This window comes from Priapulus caudatus, unplaced genomic scaffold (assembly GCF_000485595.1).
Source record: "Priapulus caudatus unplaced genomic scaffold, Priapulus_caudatus-5.0.1 Scaffold2151, whole genome shotgun sequence".
Taxonomy (NCBI): Eukaryota; Metazoa; Priapulida; class Priapulimorpha; order Priapulimorphida; family Priapulidae; genus Priapulus; species Priapulus caudatus.
Genome location: NW_014579212.1, coordinates 5,466 through 23,049, shown reverse-complemented (window position 1 = coordinate 23,049; position 17,584 = coordinate 5,466). Strand labels below are relative to the sequence as shown.

At 44.6% G+C, this 17,584-nt stretch overlaps 1 protein-coding gene and 1 long non-coding RNA gene across 2 annotated transcripts in view; both read right to left on the bottom strand.

Annotated features, from left to right (window-relative positions):
• LOC106818302 (adhesion G-protein coupled receptor D1-like) overlaps window positions 1-5,228 on the bottom strand; it is a 7,875-nt gene extending 2,647 nt beyond the window's left edge. The window contains exons 1-7 of the mRNA XM_014823022.1: window positions 5,100-5,228; window positions 4,466-4,604; window positions 3,945-4,038; window positions 3,551-3,711; window positions 1,926-2,078; window positions 1,303-1,471; window positions 1,121-1,180 (exon numbers count right to left, since the gene is read on the bottom strand). Coding sequence (XP_014678508.1) covers window positions 1,121-1,180; window positions 1,303-1,471; window positions 1,926-2,078; window positions 3,551-3,711; window positions 3,945-4,038; window positions 4,466-4,602 — 774 coding nt within the window. The 5' untranslated portion in view covers window positions 4,603-4,604; window positions 5,100-5,228. The remainder of the gene's footprint in view (window positions 1-1,120; window positions 1,181-1,302; window positions 1,472-1,925; window positions 2,079-3,550; window positions 3,712-3,944; window positions 4,039-4,465; window positions 4,605-5,099) is intronic.
• A 5,884-nt stretch (window positions 5,229-11,112) lies between these two features.
• On the bottom strand, window positions 11,113-15,417 carry LOC106818305. Its single transcript, XR_001395187.1, has 3 exons — window positions 15,196-15,417; window positions 13,426-13,559; window positions 11,113-11,304 (listed from the first exon to the last, which is right to left on the bottom strand). It is a non-coding gene; the product is annotated as an uncharacterized LOC106818305 (long non-coding RNA).
• Between the last annotated feature and the right edge of the window lie 2,167 nt (window positions 15,418-17,584).

Here is a 17,584-nt window from a genome sequence, read left to right as displayed (position 1 = left end):
GCTATCTGCACTGGTCAATCTGCAGTGAACTTGGTGAGAAAGTATCTGACAAGTGGTATGAACATACTCCGAGACCAGTTACCAACATCGGAGATACTACCATAACGTGGGATATGGCGGTGCAGACAGATCGCACGATACCTGCAAACCGCCCTGATATAGTGCTCCACAACAGGAAAGAAAAACGATGCCTGTTGATTGACGTAGCCGTACCAGATGACTCTAACATTATGGTGAAGGAAAGGGACAAACTCACCAAGTACAAAGATCTGGAGATTGAAATTAGGAGGATGTGGCATACAAAGACGAGAATTGTACCAGTGGTGGTTGGAGCCCTTGGCTCTCTAAAGAATGGTTTTGAGAAGAACCTTAAGGAACTCCCAAGCCAACACACTGCCCAAGAAGTGCAGAAAATCGCACTACTGGGAACAGCACACATCCTGGGAAAAATTCTGGATTGAATCCCTATGTCCCAGGTTGGGACACGGTCAACCCAGAAGCCACCGGCTAATGCCGTGATCCACTTTGGAAATAATAACTAATAACTGGAGTGGATAAAAACAAAAGTTGTTTTCATTTACTCCTGATAATATTAAAACTATATAAGGTATTATTAGCTCTTGATACCATGCACCAGCTATGGTCGACTCCTATAGCAGGCGGAGGCCTACTACGTATAATATGCCATGCTTCCTCTATTTGCATTTCCATACACTGACGTGCACTACGATAGCAATAGCAGGGACGAGTACAAGGAGATGCGTGTGGCAGGGGAATTAAGAATTTTCATCTGGTCTCATTTTCCACGTTTTTTTAAACTCTTGTAGAACACTGATATGAAAATGTTCACGGTAATAATGCATCGATTTGAATGCAACCGTATTCTAGCTCATATTTAAATAATTCAGTGCCATTACTTTACCCTTACCTTTACCTTTACGCATTTTGCCAAATTCTAAAGCCCGCTTCCGACTATTAATAGCAACGTATATACAACCATACAACTGTAATAAAATGCATATATAACTGTAAGCAACATGCAGACGTGTAAACCAGAAGAAAATTCCAAGCGCTCGTCTGTTTCACGGCGTCGGGTGCGTCGTCATGGCGACAAGCTTACCTTTCGTGGACAGAAGCAGCTGATCACCTTAAACCAAAGCTGCTGGAATATCGCTCGCACCTGCGGAAACAATGAAACACTCCGGTGACATAGCGACAGCGTGGAACCGTGACCACGAACGCGAATTATCAACATAATTAATATAACACAAAACGATATATTTGGCAACGTGCCAACGGTACCTTTTCGTTGCCCAGCGAATGACTGCTAAACATCATCCATCCCGTGATCGAACAAAACACTCCGAATAGGGAGAACAGGGAGAGATCCTGGTAATCGTATCCCATCACGCCCAGCACCCAGGAGATGGACATCATCGGCAGAATGACCATGTTCGCCTTCTGGTTGATCCTGTACGCCGGGGAAACGGAATTTCGGTTTCAAACTACTCGAGAAATCGGAGTTTGGTGTCGAATCAAGACGGAGAGAAAAACGAAGCAGATTCCGAAACATTACGAACTAATGAACCGCGTACATAGTAGTGAAGTGATTACCTCGCATGTGTAATTAATTAGCTAAAATTTAATATATATATATTGTATACTTATAATGATATCATAAGCGTAGCTAACCAATTTACATGGGGGCAAAGCCAAGTGCATGGTGTGTTCTGGGAAGGTGACTGCCTTTGACCATGTATTGTATCTACTTTTTTCTGGGGGTGGGGTGCAAGTGCCCCTGTGCCCTCCGGCTAGCTACGGCCCTATATATATATATATATATATATATATAATTATATCGATTATATCACATAAACGTCCACTAGCACACATATTCCCCCCACTCTAGTGCTTTAATTACTCACTGGGCACTCAGGAGCTGGGGTCTGTCGACGTCGTCAAGCTGCCGGAAGTTTGCCGTGCCGCTGCTTTCAAGCAGGATCAGAGCGCAGACGATCATGATGCCGTTTGGAACGAACGCCGTCACGACGAGCGGCGATGACACGTCGAGCCAGCAGCTGAAGATGTAAGATGATAATGATGATTGATCGATGATCGATGATGATGAGAGATGAAGATTGATGATGATGATCGATGATGATGGATGATGATGATGATGATGAAACGATGAGAGATGAGTTAACGACGCACCAGTTTCTTGCCACGTGTATAACACGAATTTCCCCCGGCATCCAACCACGATGCGCCGAGTCGAGCCATAGAAATAATATAGATAGACTATCTGTATCTATAGACTAGAATAGGTTATCTATATTAATTCTATGGTCGAGCCGCGTGGCAGGGCGTTTGTACAGTTCGCGGGGAGGGGGGCTCTGGTTTTTGACAATGAATCAATTTTAATGTATTCAATAATAGTCAAGGGAAGCTACAAATAATACCTATAATTAATAGGGGTATTCCATATGCTCTTGATAAATATGCCCACAAGCCAAGTCTCGTGTGCTAGATTTTTCTGGAAATGCGGCTACTTGTGGGCGTCCTACCCAGATTATCTAAACGGCTTTCTAATGGTGTGAAAGTGGGTTAATAGATAGTCAAGTTAGCACAAGTTTGGCCAGAGATCCCAAGGGCTTTGAAATGTTAAAATAGTGGGGCGTTGCCCCGATATCTTCATGAGAGAGCTGATGCGCCTGCCATAGTGATAAATAATAGTGCACAGTCAATTCTGCTATTTTATAGAAAAATATTATGGTGATAAATATTGCATAGGGTCCATCATGGCGGATTCTGGCAAAACGTAAAATGTAAAAGTAACGTTAATTTTATTTGTTAATGAATTAATTATGAATATAAAGGTGTATTATAATAGGAAACTATTTTTGTTTGGCGATATATAGTGTAAATGCACTTCGATTCGCCCGATGTCGTGTCTTTGACGCTTGGACCTACGTTTTAACAGTTGGCCCGTGGAATTATTTTTCGGTGCCAGAAGAGATCGGCAATGTCGTCATACCAATGGTCGCCATAGATGTCGTTAGAATACGTGGCGACTGGGATGAGACAGAGGATGCTATAGCTGTGTGATGTGTTAATACGTACTGGGAGTGCTGGTACCGTAGTATTGCGTACAGGTAGGACGGCCAGGCAGGACAGCCGACGACACAGGCACGGAAGCAACTAGTACGAACGAGAAAAGTATACCTAATTGAAGCATGCTCGGGCTATACATGCAAGGCAGAAGAGCTTGATAGGTGGAGTTTAAAAGATTGAAGGACAACGACAGAACGAGAGAGAGAGAGACAGTGAGAGAGGGAGTGAGAGAGCGAGGAAATGAGAGTGAGAAAGAGAGATCGCACGAGGGAAAGAGCGCGAGCGAGAGGGAAAAAGCGCGCGCACGAGAGAGAGAAAGAGAAAGAGAGAGAGAGAGAGAGAGAGAGAAAGACAGAGAAATCGAGCGAGTGAGAGAAAGAAACGGAGCGACAAGTAGAGAGTTTTGCCTCAGTCACGCTATATCGGCATTCGCACATACTCACACCAGCCGAGCAGCGTGTTTTCGGCACGGTTCAATATGCCGTTGCGTGGCACTATCTGCGCCATCAGCGAGTAGATGTGAAGTCCCTCGAGAAACATGAAGGCGAACGAAGCCGTGAAGAAGTAGTGTAGCAAGATCGACACGGCTTTGCAGAGCTCCTGCAAGAGAAATGACGTCGTCACGACAACAGCACGACGCAACCGGTTGCCATTTTTAATTAACGATTATTGAAATAAGTGAGAAGAATTATTGGTTATAAATGTTGATCGATGAATAACCATTGACTATCAATGTTTACCGATGCATAATTAAGTGATAAATGAATTTTATCTAATGAATAAATTGAATATATATCGGGAAATAATCGATGAAGAATTGATTAATCAAGTACCGGTTGTGCCGGATCTCCGATGAACAGCAGCAGGTGGGCCATCAGCAAGGAAATCTCCATGTTCATGTGAATGATGCGATGCGGGCTAAAGTTCCTGTGGGATGACGCACACATCGACGCATGTACATCACGCATGTTAGCGAAACAACACGATTTCAACTCTTACCAGCACAAATGATGTGGTCCGCTGCGTAACCCCGGATTCTAACCCCTTGATCCCTAAGACCACCCCTAACTCTAACCCTAACCCTAACCCCAACTCTAACCATATCACCGCCAATCCCCTAAGTCTAACCCTTAACCTAACCCTTAACTTAACCCTAACCCTAACCCTAACTCTAACCTTAACTCTAACCCTAACTCTAACCTTAACCCTAACCCTTACGGCCTTACCTCTAACCCTAGCTCTCCACCTTTTTCGAACCTACGCGCCGACTAGTAGATAGTTATAGCAACGCGGAAAATATAATAATCTACTAACTATCTACTAGTCGTATATTATAGTTTTCAAAAGACCTCACCAGATGGCCAAGAAGGCGAGAAGACTCATGATGAGCATGCTCATGAAGAATGAGCTTCCTCCTTTAGTGACAACCTGGGCCGTTGTCTTGACAACGCGAATGATGGGCGTGTCGGTTGATGGAGTCGGTGGCGCCATAGCTGCAGAACGACGCGCGCGGAAAACAAAAAATTAAAAAAAACTTTAAAAAAACTAAACATTGTATCGTCATAAGCTTCCTCTTCTGTAACGTCAAAAGCTTCCTCTTCTGCAACGTCATAAGCTTCCTCTTCTGCAACGTCATAAGCTTCCTTTTCTGCCACGTCATAAGCTTCCTCTTTTGCTACGTCATAGGCTCCCTCTTCTGCAACGTCATAAGCTTCTTCTTCTGCAACGTCATAAGCGTCCTCTTCTGCAACGTCATAAGCTTCCTCTTCTGTAATGTCATAAGCTCCCTCTTCTGCTACGTCATCAGCTTCCTCTTCTAATACGTCATAAGCATATTCGGTTCTATATTATTGTGAGGATGATGATGATGATTATTTTACATTATTATTAGCAATATTATTATTATTATCATTATCAGTATTATTATTATTATTATTATTGTTATTATTTATATTAAAGGCAGAGGTAGGAGATGCACTGTGACTCACGGACGCAGTGCACGTCTGTCGGTTGCAGTTTTTCGTAGCCTTCGTCGCACGTGCATTCGGCCGCCGGCTCCTTCTCGGACGATTTATCGACGCAGTTTGTGTGATCGCCGTCGCACGTGAACTGCGAGTTCTGCAGCACGTCGGCGTTCAGGATCAGAGCGCAGACGATCATGATGCCGTTTGGAACGAACGCCGTCACGACGAGCGGCGATGACACGTCGAGCCAGCAGCTGAAGATGTAAGATGATAATGATGATGATGATGATGATGATGATGAGAGATGAAGATGATGATGATGATGATGATGATGATGATGATGATGAGAAACGATGAGAGATGAGTTAACGAACGCACCAGTTTCTTGCCACGTGTATAACACGAATTTCCCGCATCCAACCACGATGGCCAGAGTCGAGCCCATAGAAATAATATAGATAGACTATCTGTATCTATAGACTAGATAGGTTATCTATATTAATTCTATGGTCGAGCGCGTGCAGCGTTGTACAGTTCGCGGGGAGGGGGGCTCTTGTTTTGACAATGAATCAATTTTAATTATTAATAATATCAAGAGCTAATAATACCTAATAATAATAGGTATTATATGCTCTTGATAATATGCAAACCAGTCTCTTGTGCTAATTTTCGAAATGCGGCTTATTGTGCGTCATACACAAGATTATCAAACGCTTTCTAATGGTGTATTAATAATAGTAATTTAGCACAATTTGCCAGAGATCCAGGGCATTTGAAATGTTCAAATAGTTGGCTCCGAATATATTCATAGAGAGCTGATGCGACTGCAAGTGGATAAATAAAGTGCAAGTCATTCTGCTATTATATAAAAAATATTATCTGATTAAATTATTGCATAGTCATCATGGCGGATTCTGGCAAATAAAAGTAAAAGTAACGTTAATTTTTATTTGTTAATGATTATTATGAATATAAATGTATTATATAAACTATTATTTGTTTGCGATATATAGTGCTAAATGCACTTCGATTCCCCGATGTCGTTCTTGACGCCTTGGGCTACTTTTTAACAGTTGGCCGTGGAATTATTTTTCGGTGCACAGAGAGATCGCAATGTCGTCATAATGTCGCATAATGTCGTTAGAATACGTGGCGACGGGATGAGACAGAGGATGCTATAGCTGTGTGATTGTATACGTACTGAGTGCTGGTACCGTAGTATTCGTACAGTAACGCCACAGAACAGCCGACGACAACAGCAGGAGCAACTAGAACGAACAGAAAAGTATATAATTAAACATGCTGAGTATATGCAGGCAAAGAGCTGATAGTGGGAGTTAGAGATTGAGACAGACAGAACGAGAGAGAGAGAGACAGTGAGAGAGGGAGAGATGTAGAGAGAGAGAGAGAGAGAAAGAAAGAGACAGTGGGAGAGGGAGTGAGAGAGCGAGGAAATAAGAGTGAGAAAGAGAGAGCGCACGAGGGAAAGAGCGGCGAGCGGAAGGGAAAAAGCCTCGGCGCGCACGAGAGAGAGAGAGGAGAGATGAGAGAGAGTAGATGAGAGAGAAAGAGAAACCGAAGAGAGACAGAGAATGAATCACGCGAGCCGAAGAGAAAGATAAAGGGAGCGAACAAGTAGTAGATGTTTGGCCTCAGTTACGCTTAATTCGGCAATTCGCGACATACTCACACCAGCCGAGCCAGCGGTTTTTCGCACTGGCTTCAATATGCCGTTGGTTAGCACTATCTGCCCGATCAGCGAGTAGATGTGAAGTCCCTCTGAGATAACATGAAGGCCGAACGAAGCCGTTGAAGAAGTAGTGTAGGCAGATCGACCGGGCTTTGCAGAGCTCCTGCAAGAGAAATTGACGTGCGTCACGACAATCAGCACGACGAACGGTTGCCTATTTTTTAATTAACGATTATTTTTGAAATAGGTGAGAAGAATTATTGGTTAAATGTTGTGATCGATGGATAAACCATTGCTATCAATGTTGTACCGATGGCATAGAAAAAAAAAATTTTAAGTGATTAACTATGACATCTTTCTATCTAATGAATAATATCACGGGGAAGAATAATGATGAAGATATTTGGATTTTATCAAGTACCGGTTGCTGCCGGATCTCGGATGACAGCACAGGTGGGCGATCAGGCAGGAAATCTCCGATGTTCATTGCTTGGATGATGCGGTGCGGGCTAAAGTTCCTGTGGAGAGACGCACACATCGACGGCGGGGGGGCTTACATCACGCATGGTTAGAGCGAAACAAACACGATTTCAACTTCTTAACCAGCAATGATGTGCTCAGCTGCGTTACCCCGATCTTTTAATTCCCGTTGACCCTAAGACCACCCCTAGACTCTAACCTTTAACCCTAACCCATTTCTATACCATTATCCCCCGCAAATCCACTTAAGCGTCTTAAACCTCTTAACCTTGACTCTAACCCATAACCCTTAACGTCTAACCTTTAACTCTAACCTTAACTCTAACAACGCCTAACCCTAAACTCGTGCCAGTAGCCTTACGCATTACTGCTAACTTCTAAAGCTCTCACCTGTGGTTTCGAACTCTACTGCGCCGACTAGTAGATAGTGGGTATAGCAACGCGGAAAAAAATAATAATATCTACTGAACTATCTATCTCAGTCGTTATATTATTAGTTTTCAAAGAATCTCACCAGCATGAGCCAAGAAGGCGAGAAGACTTAAATGATGATCTATGGCTCTTGATGGAACGAATTGAGATTCCTCCTTTAGCTGACAACCTGTCGGCCGTCTGGTCTTGACAGCGCGATGATTGGGACGGTGTCGGTTTGAGGAGCGGTGCGCATAGCTGCACAAGGAAACGACGCTGCTGCCGGAGAAAGCAAAAAATTTAAAGAAACCTTTAAAAAAACTAAAACTTGTATCGTTCATAAGCTTCCTCTTTCTGCTTACGTCATAGAGTTTCCCCTTGCAACGTCATAAGCTTTCATCTTCTGTGAATGTCATCAAGCTCTCTTCTCTTGTAACGTCATGAAGTTCCTCTTCTGCAAACGTCATTAAGTTTCCTCTCTGCAACTTTCAGATAGCTATCCTCTTCTGCAAGTCATTAAGCTTTCTTTTCGTGTAACGTCATAGCTTGCTTTCTGCAACGTCGATAAGCTTCTTTTCTGGCCCAACGTTCCATAGCCTTCCTCTGTGCTGTATGTCATAGGTTCTTTGCATTGCAAACTTTTTAGTCATTAGCGGTCCTCTTCTGCCTACGTCATAAGCTTCCTCTTGTTTGCCAACGTCATAAGCTTCGCTTCTGGTTAATGTCAAAAGCTCCTTTTTCTTGCAAAACGTTCATAAGCTTCCTCTTTGTTAATGTCAGTAATTAGATTTCTCTTCTGTAATGTCATAAGGCTTTGCTTTTCTGTACGTCATAAGCTTCATCTTCTTGCAACTGTCATTAGACTTATTCGAGTTACTATATTATTAGTGAGGATGGATGATGATGTATTTACATTATAATTAGCAAGATATTATTAATATTATTATTATATATCTTATTCAAGTAATTATTATTATATTTTATTATTATATTATCTATTATTATTATGATTGTTATTTAGTTATATTAAAGAAGAGGTAGGAGACTGTACGGGCGACTCACGACGCAGGTGCCAGTTCTTGTCAGGTTTGCAGTTTTTTCGTAGCCTTCGTCGCCACGTTGCATTCGGCCGCCGGCTCCTTCTCGGACGATTTATTCGACGCAGTTTGTGTGATCGTTCCGTCGCACGTGAACTGCGAGTTCTGCAGCACGTCGGCGTTTTCGCAGGGCCCTGAACGTCGCCAGAGGTCGCGTAAAGGTCAGTCGAACAAGTGAACATCAAGAGAAAATGGTCGCGAGAGGTGATAGAGCGAGAACGAGAGAAAGAGAGAGAGAGAGAGAGCGAGAGAAAGAGAGAAAGAGAGAAGAGGAGGAAAATGAGGAGACCCGAGGGCCGATGGAGAAAAAAGAAAAGAGAGGGCGAGAGAAAAAGAAAAGAGAGAAAGAGAGAGGGCGAGAGAAAAAGAGAAAGAGAGAGGGCGAGAGAAAGAGAGAAGAGAGAAAGAGAGAGGGCGAGAGAAAGAGAGAAAGAGAGAGCGAGAGAGAGAGAGAGAGAGAACAGAGAAAAAAGAGAGAGAGAACGAGGAGAGAGAGAGAGAGGGAGACAGGACAGAGAAAAATGAGGGAGAGAGAGAGAGGATGAGAGGAGACGAGAAGAGGGAAGAGGAGAGGAGGGCGTGGTGTCCGAGTGGGCTAGTTGTCATGAACTACGGCAGAACGAGGCGAGTTTGATTATTAATTATTCTATCCCTATTTGTAAACCATGCACTGGCGCGACCCACACGACTGGCAATGACCGTCATGCGTACGCCACAACAACACATGATCACACGGTCTTCGCACGATCCTCGCGGCCACAGCCAGCGCAAGAAGCGCCATCAGCCTGCGGATTTTGCCGAAATCCCTTTCTCTGCAGTTCTGTTTTGTCGATTGTCGCTCCCTGGCAGTCTCGGCGGCCGTACGCCGGCAGCGGGTTGCGTGAGTGCGCGGTGCGCGACGCTGACGCCATCGCCGCACGTTGCTTCGAACATGGCTGCCACTTTCCACTCGTCCAGTTTCTGCGGGTTCTGTGTGCAGCCGAGCAGAAGGAGGTGAGGTGACATGACGGTCCTGTGTGTGTGTGTTCGTGTCTGTGTGTCGTGTGGCTGTGTGTGTGTGTGTGTGTGTGTGTGTGTGTGTGTCTGTGTGGTGTGTGTGTGATGTGTGTGGTGTGTGTGTGTGTGGGTGGTGTGTGTGTGGTGTGTGGTGTGTGTGTGTGTGTCTGTGTGTGTGTGTTGTGTGTTGTGTGTGTGGGTGTACCTGTGTGTGTGTGTGCGTGTGTGTGTGTCGTGTGTTTGTGTGTGTGTTGTGTGTTGTGTGTGTGTGTTGTGTGTGTGCTGTGTGTGTGTGTGTTGTGCGCGCGGCGCGAGCGCGTACGTTGTCACGACGACAATTGTTAGCGCGACGCATCGACGGACGAAGATGTTATGACAATAGTTCGAATTAGCGTTGATGAATTTATGCTGATACTATGCCAGCTGGCAGTGCCTGTGCTGCAGGGCCGACTGATGTTGAAAACAACATGATCGCGAGCAACAAGATATGAACAGTCACTTTCTATATTATATTAACGATGTCGAATATATATAAAATACAGATGCGCATCGTGGGGTCAACGGAGCCAGGTGTAGGCGCACGCAAACACCCCTATCCCGACATCCTACCACGAATCGCATTTGCCATTAAGGGCGTCAACACGCGGGGGACAGGGGGGACATCATATCATTTGCTCCCCCACCCCCTTTTTTGGGATCAGAACCATGACTGAAAAGCACTTCTTTTTTCTTGTTTCTGCGTGTTTTAAAAGCTTATAGTTGACTATTCAACCGCATGGGAAATATTATTTCCATCCCCAGACGATAATTTGTAACCACCTTGTACGATAATCTGAAATTCCAAATCCGGCCGGCAACGCTGCCATGCCGCCGTAGAGTTACAAATTGTAGTCAGTAGGCCGATTTTTGGCAATTGCTGAGGTAAGAATTTTCCTTATTACAAAGTTAATTATCCGAATTATCTAAATCTTACAGAGAAAAGTTTTTTATTTAAAAAATGAGAGTAATCTTGAAAAGGTTAAAAAGCTTAAAGCTTTAAAAGAATGAATGAGAATGGTTGTAAAATGCTTCAGATCACACCACAGAGCATCTAAAGTAAATTTCTGTATTTTCTGTATAAACTACTAATATCGCAGCATCATAAACTTTGCTTGATTTTTACTCTACAATGCATTAAAGCCTGTTTTTAATACCCAAAAATAAAAAAAGTCCCACACCCTCCCTCCACTCGGTCGCTCCGCTCCCTCGCTCTGTTGCTCTGCTCCCTCAAAATGTCCCCCCCCCCCAATTTTGAGAAGCTGTTGACGCCCCCTTGTTTGCAACCCACGTTTCACACGAACACAGATGTTGCACTTACGTGGGCAAGGCTGGGTCATGCATTCTACGAGCGTGCTTCTGCCACCGGCTGGGCATGGTCGTCCGTCTCCCTGGGGTAGAGGGTTGTTGCACTGCCTAGTCGACACCCACTCGCCACCGCCGCAAGAGACGCTGCATTCGTTTTCGGCATAGAGAGACCACGGCCCCCACTGCCCGTCCACGTTCAGAGGTGGCGCCGCTGTAGCAGCAAGGTTGTCGCAACGATGCAGCGAGGCGTTATGGGTGGAAAGTTACATTTTAAAACCGAAGAATTTCGGTTACACGGTACCATGACCCGGCGCGATAGTGGTACACTTAGAGCGTTTAGTGCGTCCCACGTAAAATGTCGCTAAACACAAACGTATATAACAATATAAATTTGCTGCCTAGATTTTCAATCCGACAGTGCGTCGTTCAACCGTTATTACAACATTTCTAGCAAACACAACTTTTAATGAGTAGACATTTCTAAAATCGTATAATCAGACATCTAAAGAGACAACACGAACTGATCGGTTTTACAGTCGATCATAAAATAAGCACAACCATTATTGGGGCTTGTGTAACGCGAGATTCACGTGTTAACATGCAAATACGATGGCGTGAGAGCGTGCGTGCGTGCGTGCGTGCGTGCGTGCGTGCGTGTGTGCGTGCGTGTATTCGCATGTACCTGTAGTAGGTCTTCCAGTTAACACTTGGACGTTTAGCGAATTTAACGCGATCACGACAAGGACAGCGGTACATAACCGTGGCTGAAACAAAAAACAGCGTTGGCGCTTAAACCTCCTCGACGCAAGCCAGTAACAAAACGGATTCACTGATCGCTATAATATTATACGGAAATTCAGAATAAATTTAGAATCCGACTGAATCCGATCTTTCATCGTAAGCCACCGACCGTGCTGATATTAAATATGTCATAGCGCGCCGTCACGCTCAGGCCCCGTGGCATAAACCACAAACCAGCTCCTTCAAAGGTGCCAAATATTCTAACACCTATCCAGATATCCTACAGAAACTTGCCAGAAATTCTCTAGACGAACATTGCCGCCTGATGGCCGCTAGAGCGCGCATCGTTCCCACTTAGACGTAGATCGCAGCAGAAGATGAAGAAGACATATTGCGGGAGAGATTGCTGTCTTTCTGACACGAACGCGTCTGAACCGACCGACCTTTCGCACCCGAACGCGCGGCGATAAGTGGAAAATTGTGGGTGACAGCCTCTCTCTCTCTCTCTCTCTCTCTCTCTCTCTCTCTCTCCTTCTCTCTGTCTCTCTTATATATATTATAATATATATACATATATACATAATTATAATATATATATATATGTGTGTGTGTGTGTGTGTGTTGTGTGTGTGTGGTGTGTGTGTGTGTGTGGTGTGTGTGTGTGTGTGTGTGTGTGTGTGTGTGGTGTGTGTGGTGTGTGTGTTGTGGTGTGTGTGTGTGTGTGTGTGTGTGTGTGTGTGTGTGTGTGTGGTCAGCCCCTCCCGACCAGGCTCCTAACCCACTCCATCCCGCGGCAGATGCGGCCAATCAACACGCCGCGTGTATTGTTTGTGTTGCTACGTGAATTTAATTGCCCGCTGTGCGTCTACGACTCTTGTCTGTATGTGTTCGCTATCCGCGTTTGATATTAACCCGTGTGCGCGTATAATAATACCAGGAGTAGATAATAGAAGCCGCTATTATCTACTCCTGATAATACGCATATTAATGCCCGCTGCTAGGCCTTTCAGAAGCCGCCCTCCGAAGAGTTGCTGCGGTAGGATTTACACCGTCGAGTACACTAATCAATAGCCTCGGCGCTGGTGTCGCCATGGCACTGTCGCATGTAGTTAACGCTACTGTTTGACATAGCTGCTGCGTGTGAATGCTTTGTGTGCGCGCTTGTGTGCGTGCGTGCGCTTGTGTGCGTGCGCAAGCGTTCGCGTGCGTGCGCGTGAGACGGCGCATGCGTCTAGGTCTGTGGTGTACATGCGTGCATCCGTTTTTCACTAGCGAGTCAGATTGCACGAGGAGACAGTCAATAATACCTGCTGTGTGATGAAGGGGTTGTGCCTAGTTTATGAACGACTATATATAGAACTCGATGTTTGCATCCGTTCGTGCTCACGCGGTCCTAGTCCTGCCGGCAATCTCTCCAACAGCACCCAGCGCCTCCTGGTAGCTGGTGAGTACTTTCCTTCTTTGCAGTGCCCTCCTGCAGCCCCCGCCCCTCTCCAGCGCCCCTGGTAGCTGGCAAGTATTTAAAATCTTCGCAGTGCCTTCTTGCGACCCCCGCCCTCTCCAGCGCCCCTGGTAGCTGGTGAGTACTTACGTTCTTCACAGCGCCCTCCTGCGAACCCGGCTGCCGCTGCAGAAGCAAGTGTAGCCGACGAGAGAATCACGGCACGTGCCTCCGTTGAAGCAAGGGTTTGAGCAGCAGTCGGTCGTAGAAATTAGAGTAGGAATCTGCACGACCGCACGCACGGCACGCACGCACGCACGCAGCGCGAAGAACAAAGCTCCAGTTAGGTTATTGTTGTCATGATTTTACTGGTTCCTAGATATCGATTTTACTGCAGCGAAGGCTCCAATACGAGCTAACACAGAAGTGTTAGTGCTAACACAGAACATAGAAGCACACAAAAGTAGGAGTGTGATACACGCTTGTCAGTAATTATAGCTAATCACATTGAGTAATTATATATGTGTATATATACTAAAATAAATAAATATATGTGTATATACACTAGACCCCATTCAGAGACGATACACTTATCCATGCATCCATCCATGCATGCATCCATCCATCCATCCCATTTCATGCCATCCCATTCCATTCCATTCCATCCCATCGCACCGCATCTCATCCCATATCCCATCCATTTCCATCCCATCCCATCCCATCCCATCTCATTGCATCTCATGCCATCCCATGCCATCCCATGACATGCCATGCTATGCCATGCCATGCCATGCCATCCCATCGCACCGCATCCCATCGCCCCGCATCCCATCCTATATCCCATCCCATGCCATGCCATCCCATCCCATGCCATGCCATCGCATGCCATCGTATGCCATCTCATCCCATCCCAAACAGTAAAAAATAATAAGAAATCTAAAGATAAAAGACATTAAATATAAAAAATAAAAAGTAAAAAGTAAAAAAAGTAAAAATAATACATACTAAAGGGGAAAAAAGGGAAAAATGGAAAAATAAGTTCCCCAGCTGGGACTCGAACCCGGTATCCCGGTGTAGGAGACGGATGTTCTAGCGATTAGGCCACTGCGCCGTTAATAACATACCCATGAATTCACACGTACGTGATCTTAATCTGTACGCACCGTCATCTATTGATGAATAATTTTTTTATGAATTTTTAACTTTTTAACTTTTTAGATTTTTGTTTTAGCCAGAACCATCTCCCAGACGTGCTGAGTCTGAAAATTTTCCTCTAGGCTGCGGAGTTCTCTAGTTATGCGAGTACGAGCTAATTCGGCTGATCAAGTTTATATATATAGATATATACACTGCAGCGAAGGCTACAATACGAGCTAACGCGAACACAAGTAGGAGTGTGATACACGCTTGTCAGTAAATATAGTTAATCACATTGAGTAATTATATATGTGCACATATACTAAAATAAATAAATAAATATATATATACTGTATTTACTCGTGTATAAGTAGCATTCGTGTATAAGTCGCACTTCATATTTTGCCTTGAAAAGTTGGTACAACTATTGGTACATTAACAAGATTTCTTAGCCTCGTGTATAAGTCGCACCACCGATTTTTTTATTCAAGTTGTGTACAAAAAAAGTGCGCTTATATACGAGTAAATACGGTATATATATATATATATATATATATATATTATATTTATATCTATATCTATATCTATATCTATATATATCGCACCACAACGGGGGGGGGGGGTCCTGCGGAATTGGTTATGGAGGCAGGTCACAATAGAAGGTGCGATGCAGAGAGAGAGAGAGAGAGAGAGAGAGAGAGAGAGAGAGAGAGGAGAGCGGAGGAAAAGCCACAGACACAGACGAATTGATTCCGACTGTCACTCACTCACTCACTCACTCACCCGATGGTATTTCGCAGATGTACGTTGCCGGTGTATCGCAGTCGCCGGTCTCCCACGTGTAGTCCTGCGTCGGGTTGATGGCGCCACAGTTTTCCCCCTGAGTGTAGCTGCAGCCCGTCGCGCTGCACACGTCAAACTCCTTCTCGGTTAAGTCCACCCACCCGAGGAAGCCATACGCGTCGCTCGCGGGCCGCCACATAAGCCCGATCCATGAGCCGGACGCCGTAGCCGAGTTTTCCCGACTGCGGGCGCGTTTAGAACAAGGTGGAAGCAGGAATTAATGAAACGTTATATTTGGTTCCGTGGTGGATCGAAGCAAGATTGTTATACGTGATTTTTATGAAAATATCTACAATTTATGCTCGCGCGCGCGCGTGTGTGTGTGTGCGCGCGCGCGTGCGTGCGTGCGTGCGTGCGTGCGTGCGTGCGTGTGTGTCTGCCTGTAGACAATAACTTTCTTACCTCGTCTAGTAGGCGAACCCTCCGAAACTGAACATTGCGTATTGCACGTACATTAATTGAACGTACCTCAACTGAACGCACATAAACCGAGCGCATAATTATCAACTGAACGTACATTAAATCAACGTACATAAACTAAACGTACATAAATTGAACGTACAATTACTAAGCGTACGTTAAATAAACGTACATTAACACAACGCACATAAACTGAACGTACATAAATTTAACGTACAATTACATTAAATGAACGTACATAAACCGAACGTACATTAACTCAACGTTAAAGTCGTGCTCCTCCTGAGTGTGAATGACGCTCAGGTCACCATGCCAACTTGCGCACGTCGCCTCCGCCTCCCCCCAGTTCTTCGGCTGGTTGTAGAACTTAAAGTAGCTCTTTGTCTCGCTGTTTTCGAGGAGTTTCCAGGCGATGTCCTTTTGTAGCAGGGACCTGCGTAAGAAAAATACACACACACACACACACACACACACGTTATTATAATAATAATAATAATAATAATATAATAATAATAATAATAATAATAATAATAATAATAATATTTATTGATTTATATTGCGCACGTTACAGGCAACTATGTTCACGCGCGCCTTACAAAGACTGATTATAAAATAGCGGACTGCAACACTGTCAAATATATTATACTCGACATATCACACGGGGATATATAGGGATTATATTCCATTCTATGCTTGTTTATTCTGTTTCTTTTCTATTATATGTTTGTTCTATGCTCTGTTTAGGGGCCTATTCTTTTTCTGTTCTGTTATATTTTATTCTATTTTATTCTAGTTCGTTTCTTTACATTCCTTTCCTTTCCATTCCTTTCCATTCCGTTCCGTTCCATTCCGTTCCATTTCATTCCACTCTAATACTGAGAGTGAAATATTTCATTCTCAAGTGCGTTCTAATCACACGCGGCTCTTACACCGTGGTCTAACTCGTTGACTCTCGCTAACTGGTATGCGATCGTAATTAATATGTTGGCACACAACCCCCTTTTGTGGTTAGGCACCAGCAGGTGTCTTCGCTACGGCGGGAAGGATAATAGCCTTATACCGAATGCAAACTCTATTAATGTGACTCATCGGGGGGATGGGGGTCATTAAGTTCGTTTCATAAGAGTTTCGTGTTAACATTATCGTTTATACATGCACGCTAAAGTGGCAGCACCGTCGCTGCAATGGTGCTGCCACGCGCAGTGCAGCGGTAATTGTTACGTTAGGTTTTAACCGGCGCGCTATCACCTAGCTGGCAGTTAACGTATGAGAGTGAAACACGTGTTAACGCGTTCAACCCTGCCTTGTTTTAACATGTGATCTGCCACCTGAGGCGTGTTCAGGAGACCGAACGCTCGAATCGAACGCTCGCTGCACGAACGCAGCGCCTCTTGAACGAAACACGAGCGCTCGCTGTGCGCTCGCTTGATCAAAGATGGCGGCCCCCGTGAAGGGTTACTCAGCAGATTTTAATCACGAGATTTTAATGTCTTCGAACATGTACTGTTAAACGAATTAGCAGAAGAAATTGATACGAATTGAATTTAGAAGTAAATGAATGAATGAAAAATGAAATGAAGTTGAAATAGATTGCAAATTGACGTCAGAAATGTTAGATTCGCATTCGCCAGATTTCCCGTCGCCATCTTGTAAACAACTCGCGCGCTGAGTGAACTGTGAACAGCCTTTCAAACTTGCGCGCTCGCGCTCGCTCGCGCTTGCTCGCGCAGTGTTGTTCAGAAGGCGAGCGCTCGCGAGCGCTTGCGCGCAAGTTAGAAAGGCTGTTCGCTCCGCGCGCGAGTTGTTTACAAGATGGCGAAGGGAAATCTGGCGAATGCGAATCTAACATTTCTGACTTCAATTTGCAATCTATTTCAACTTCATTTCATTTCTCATTCATTCATTTACT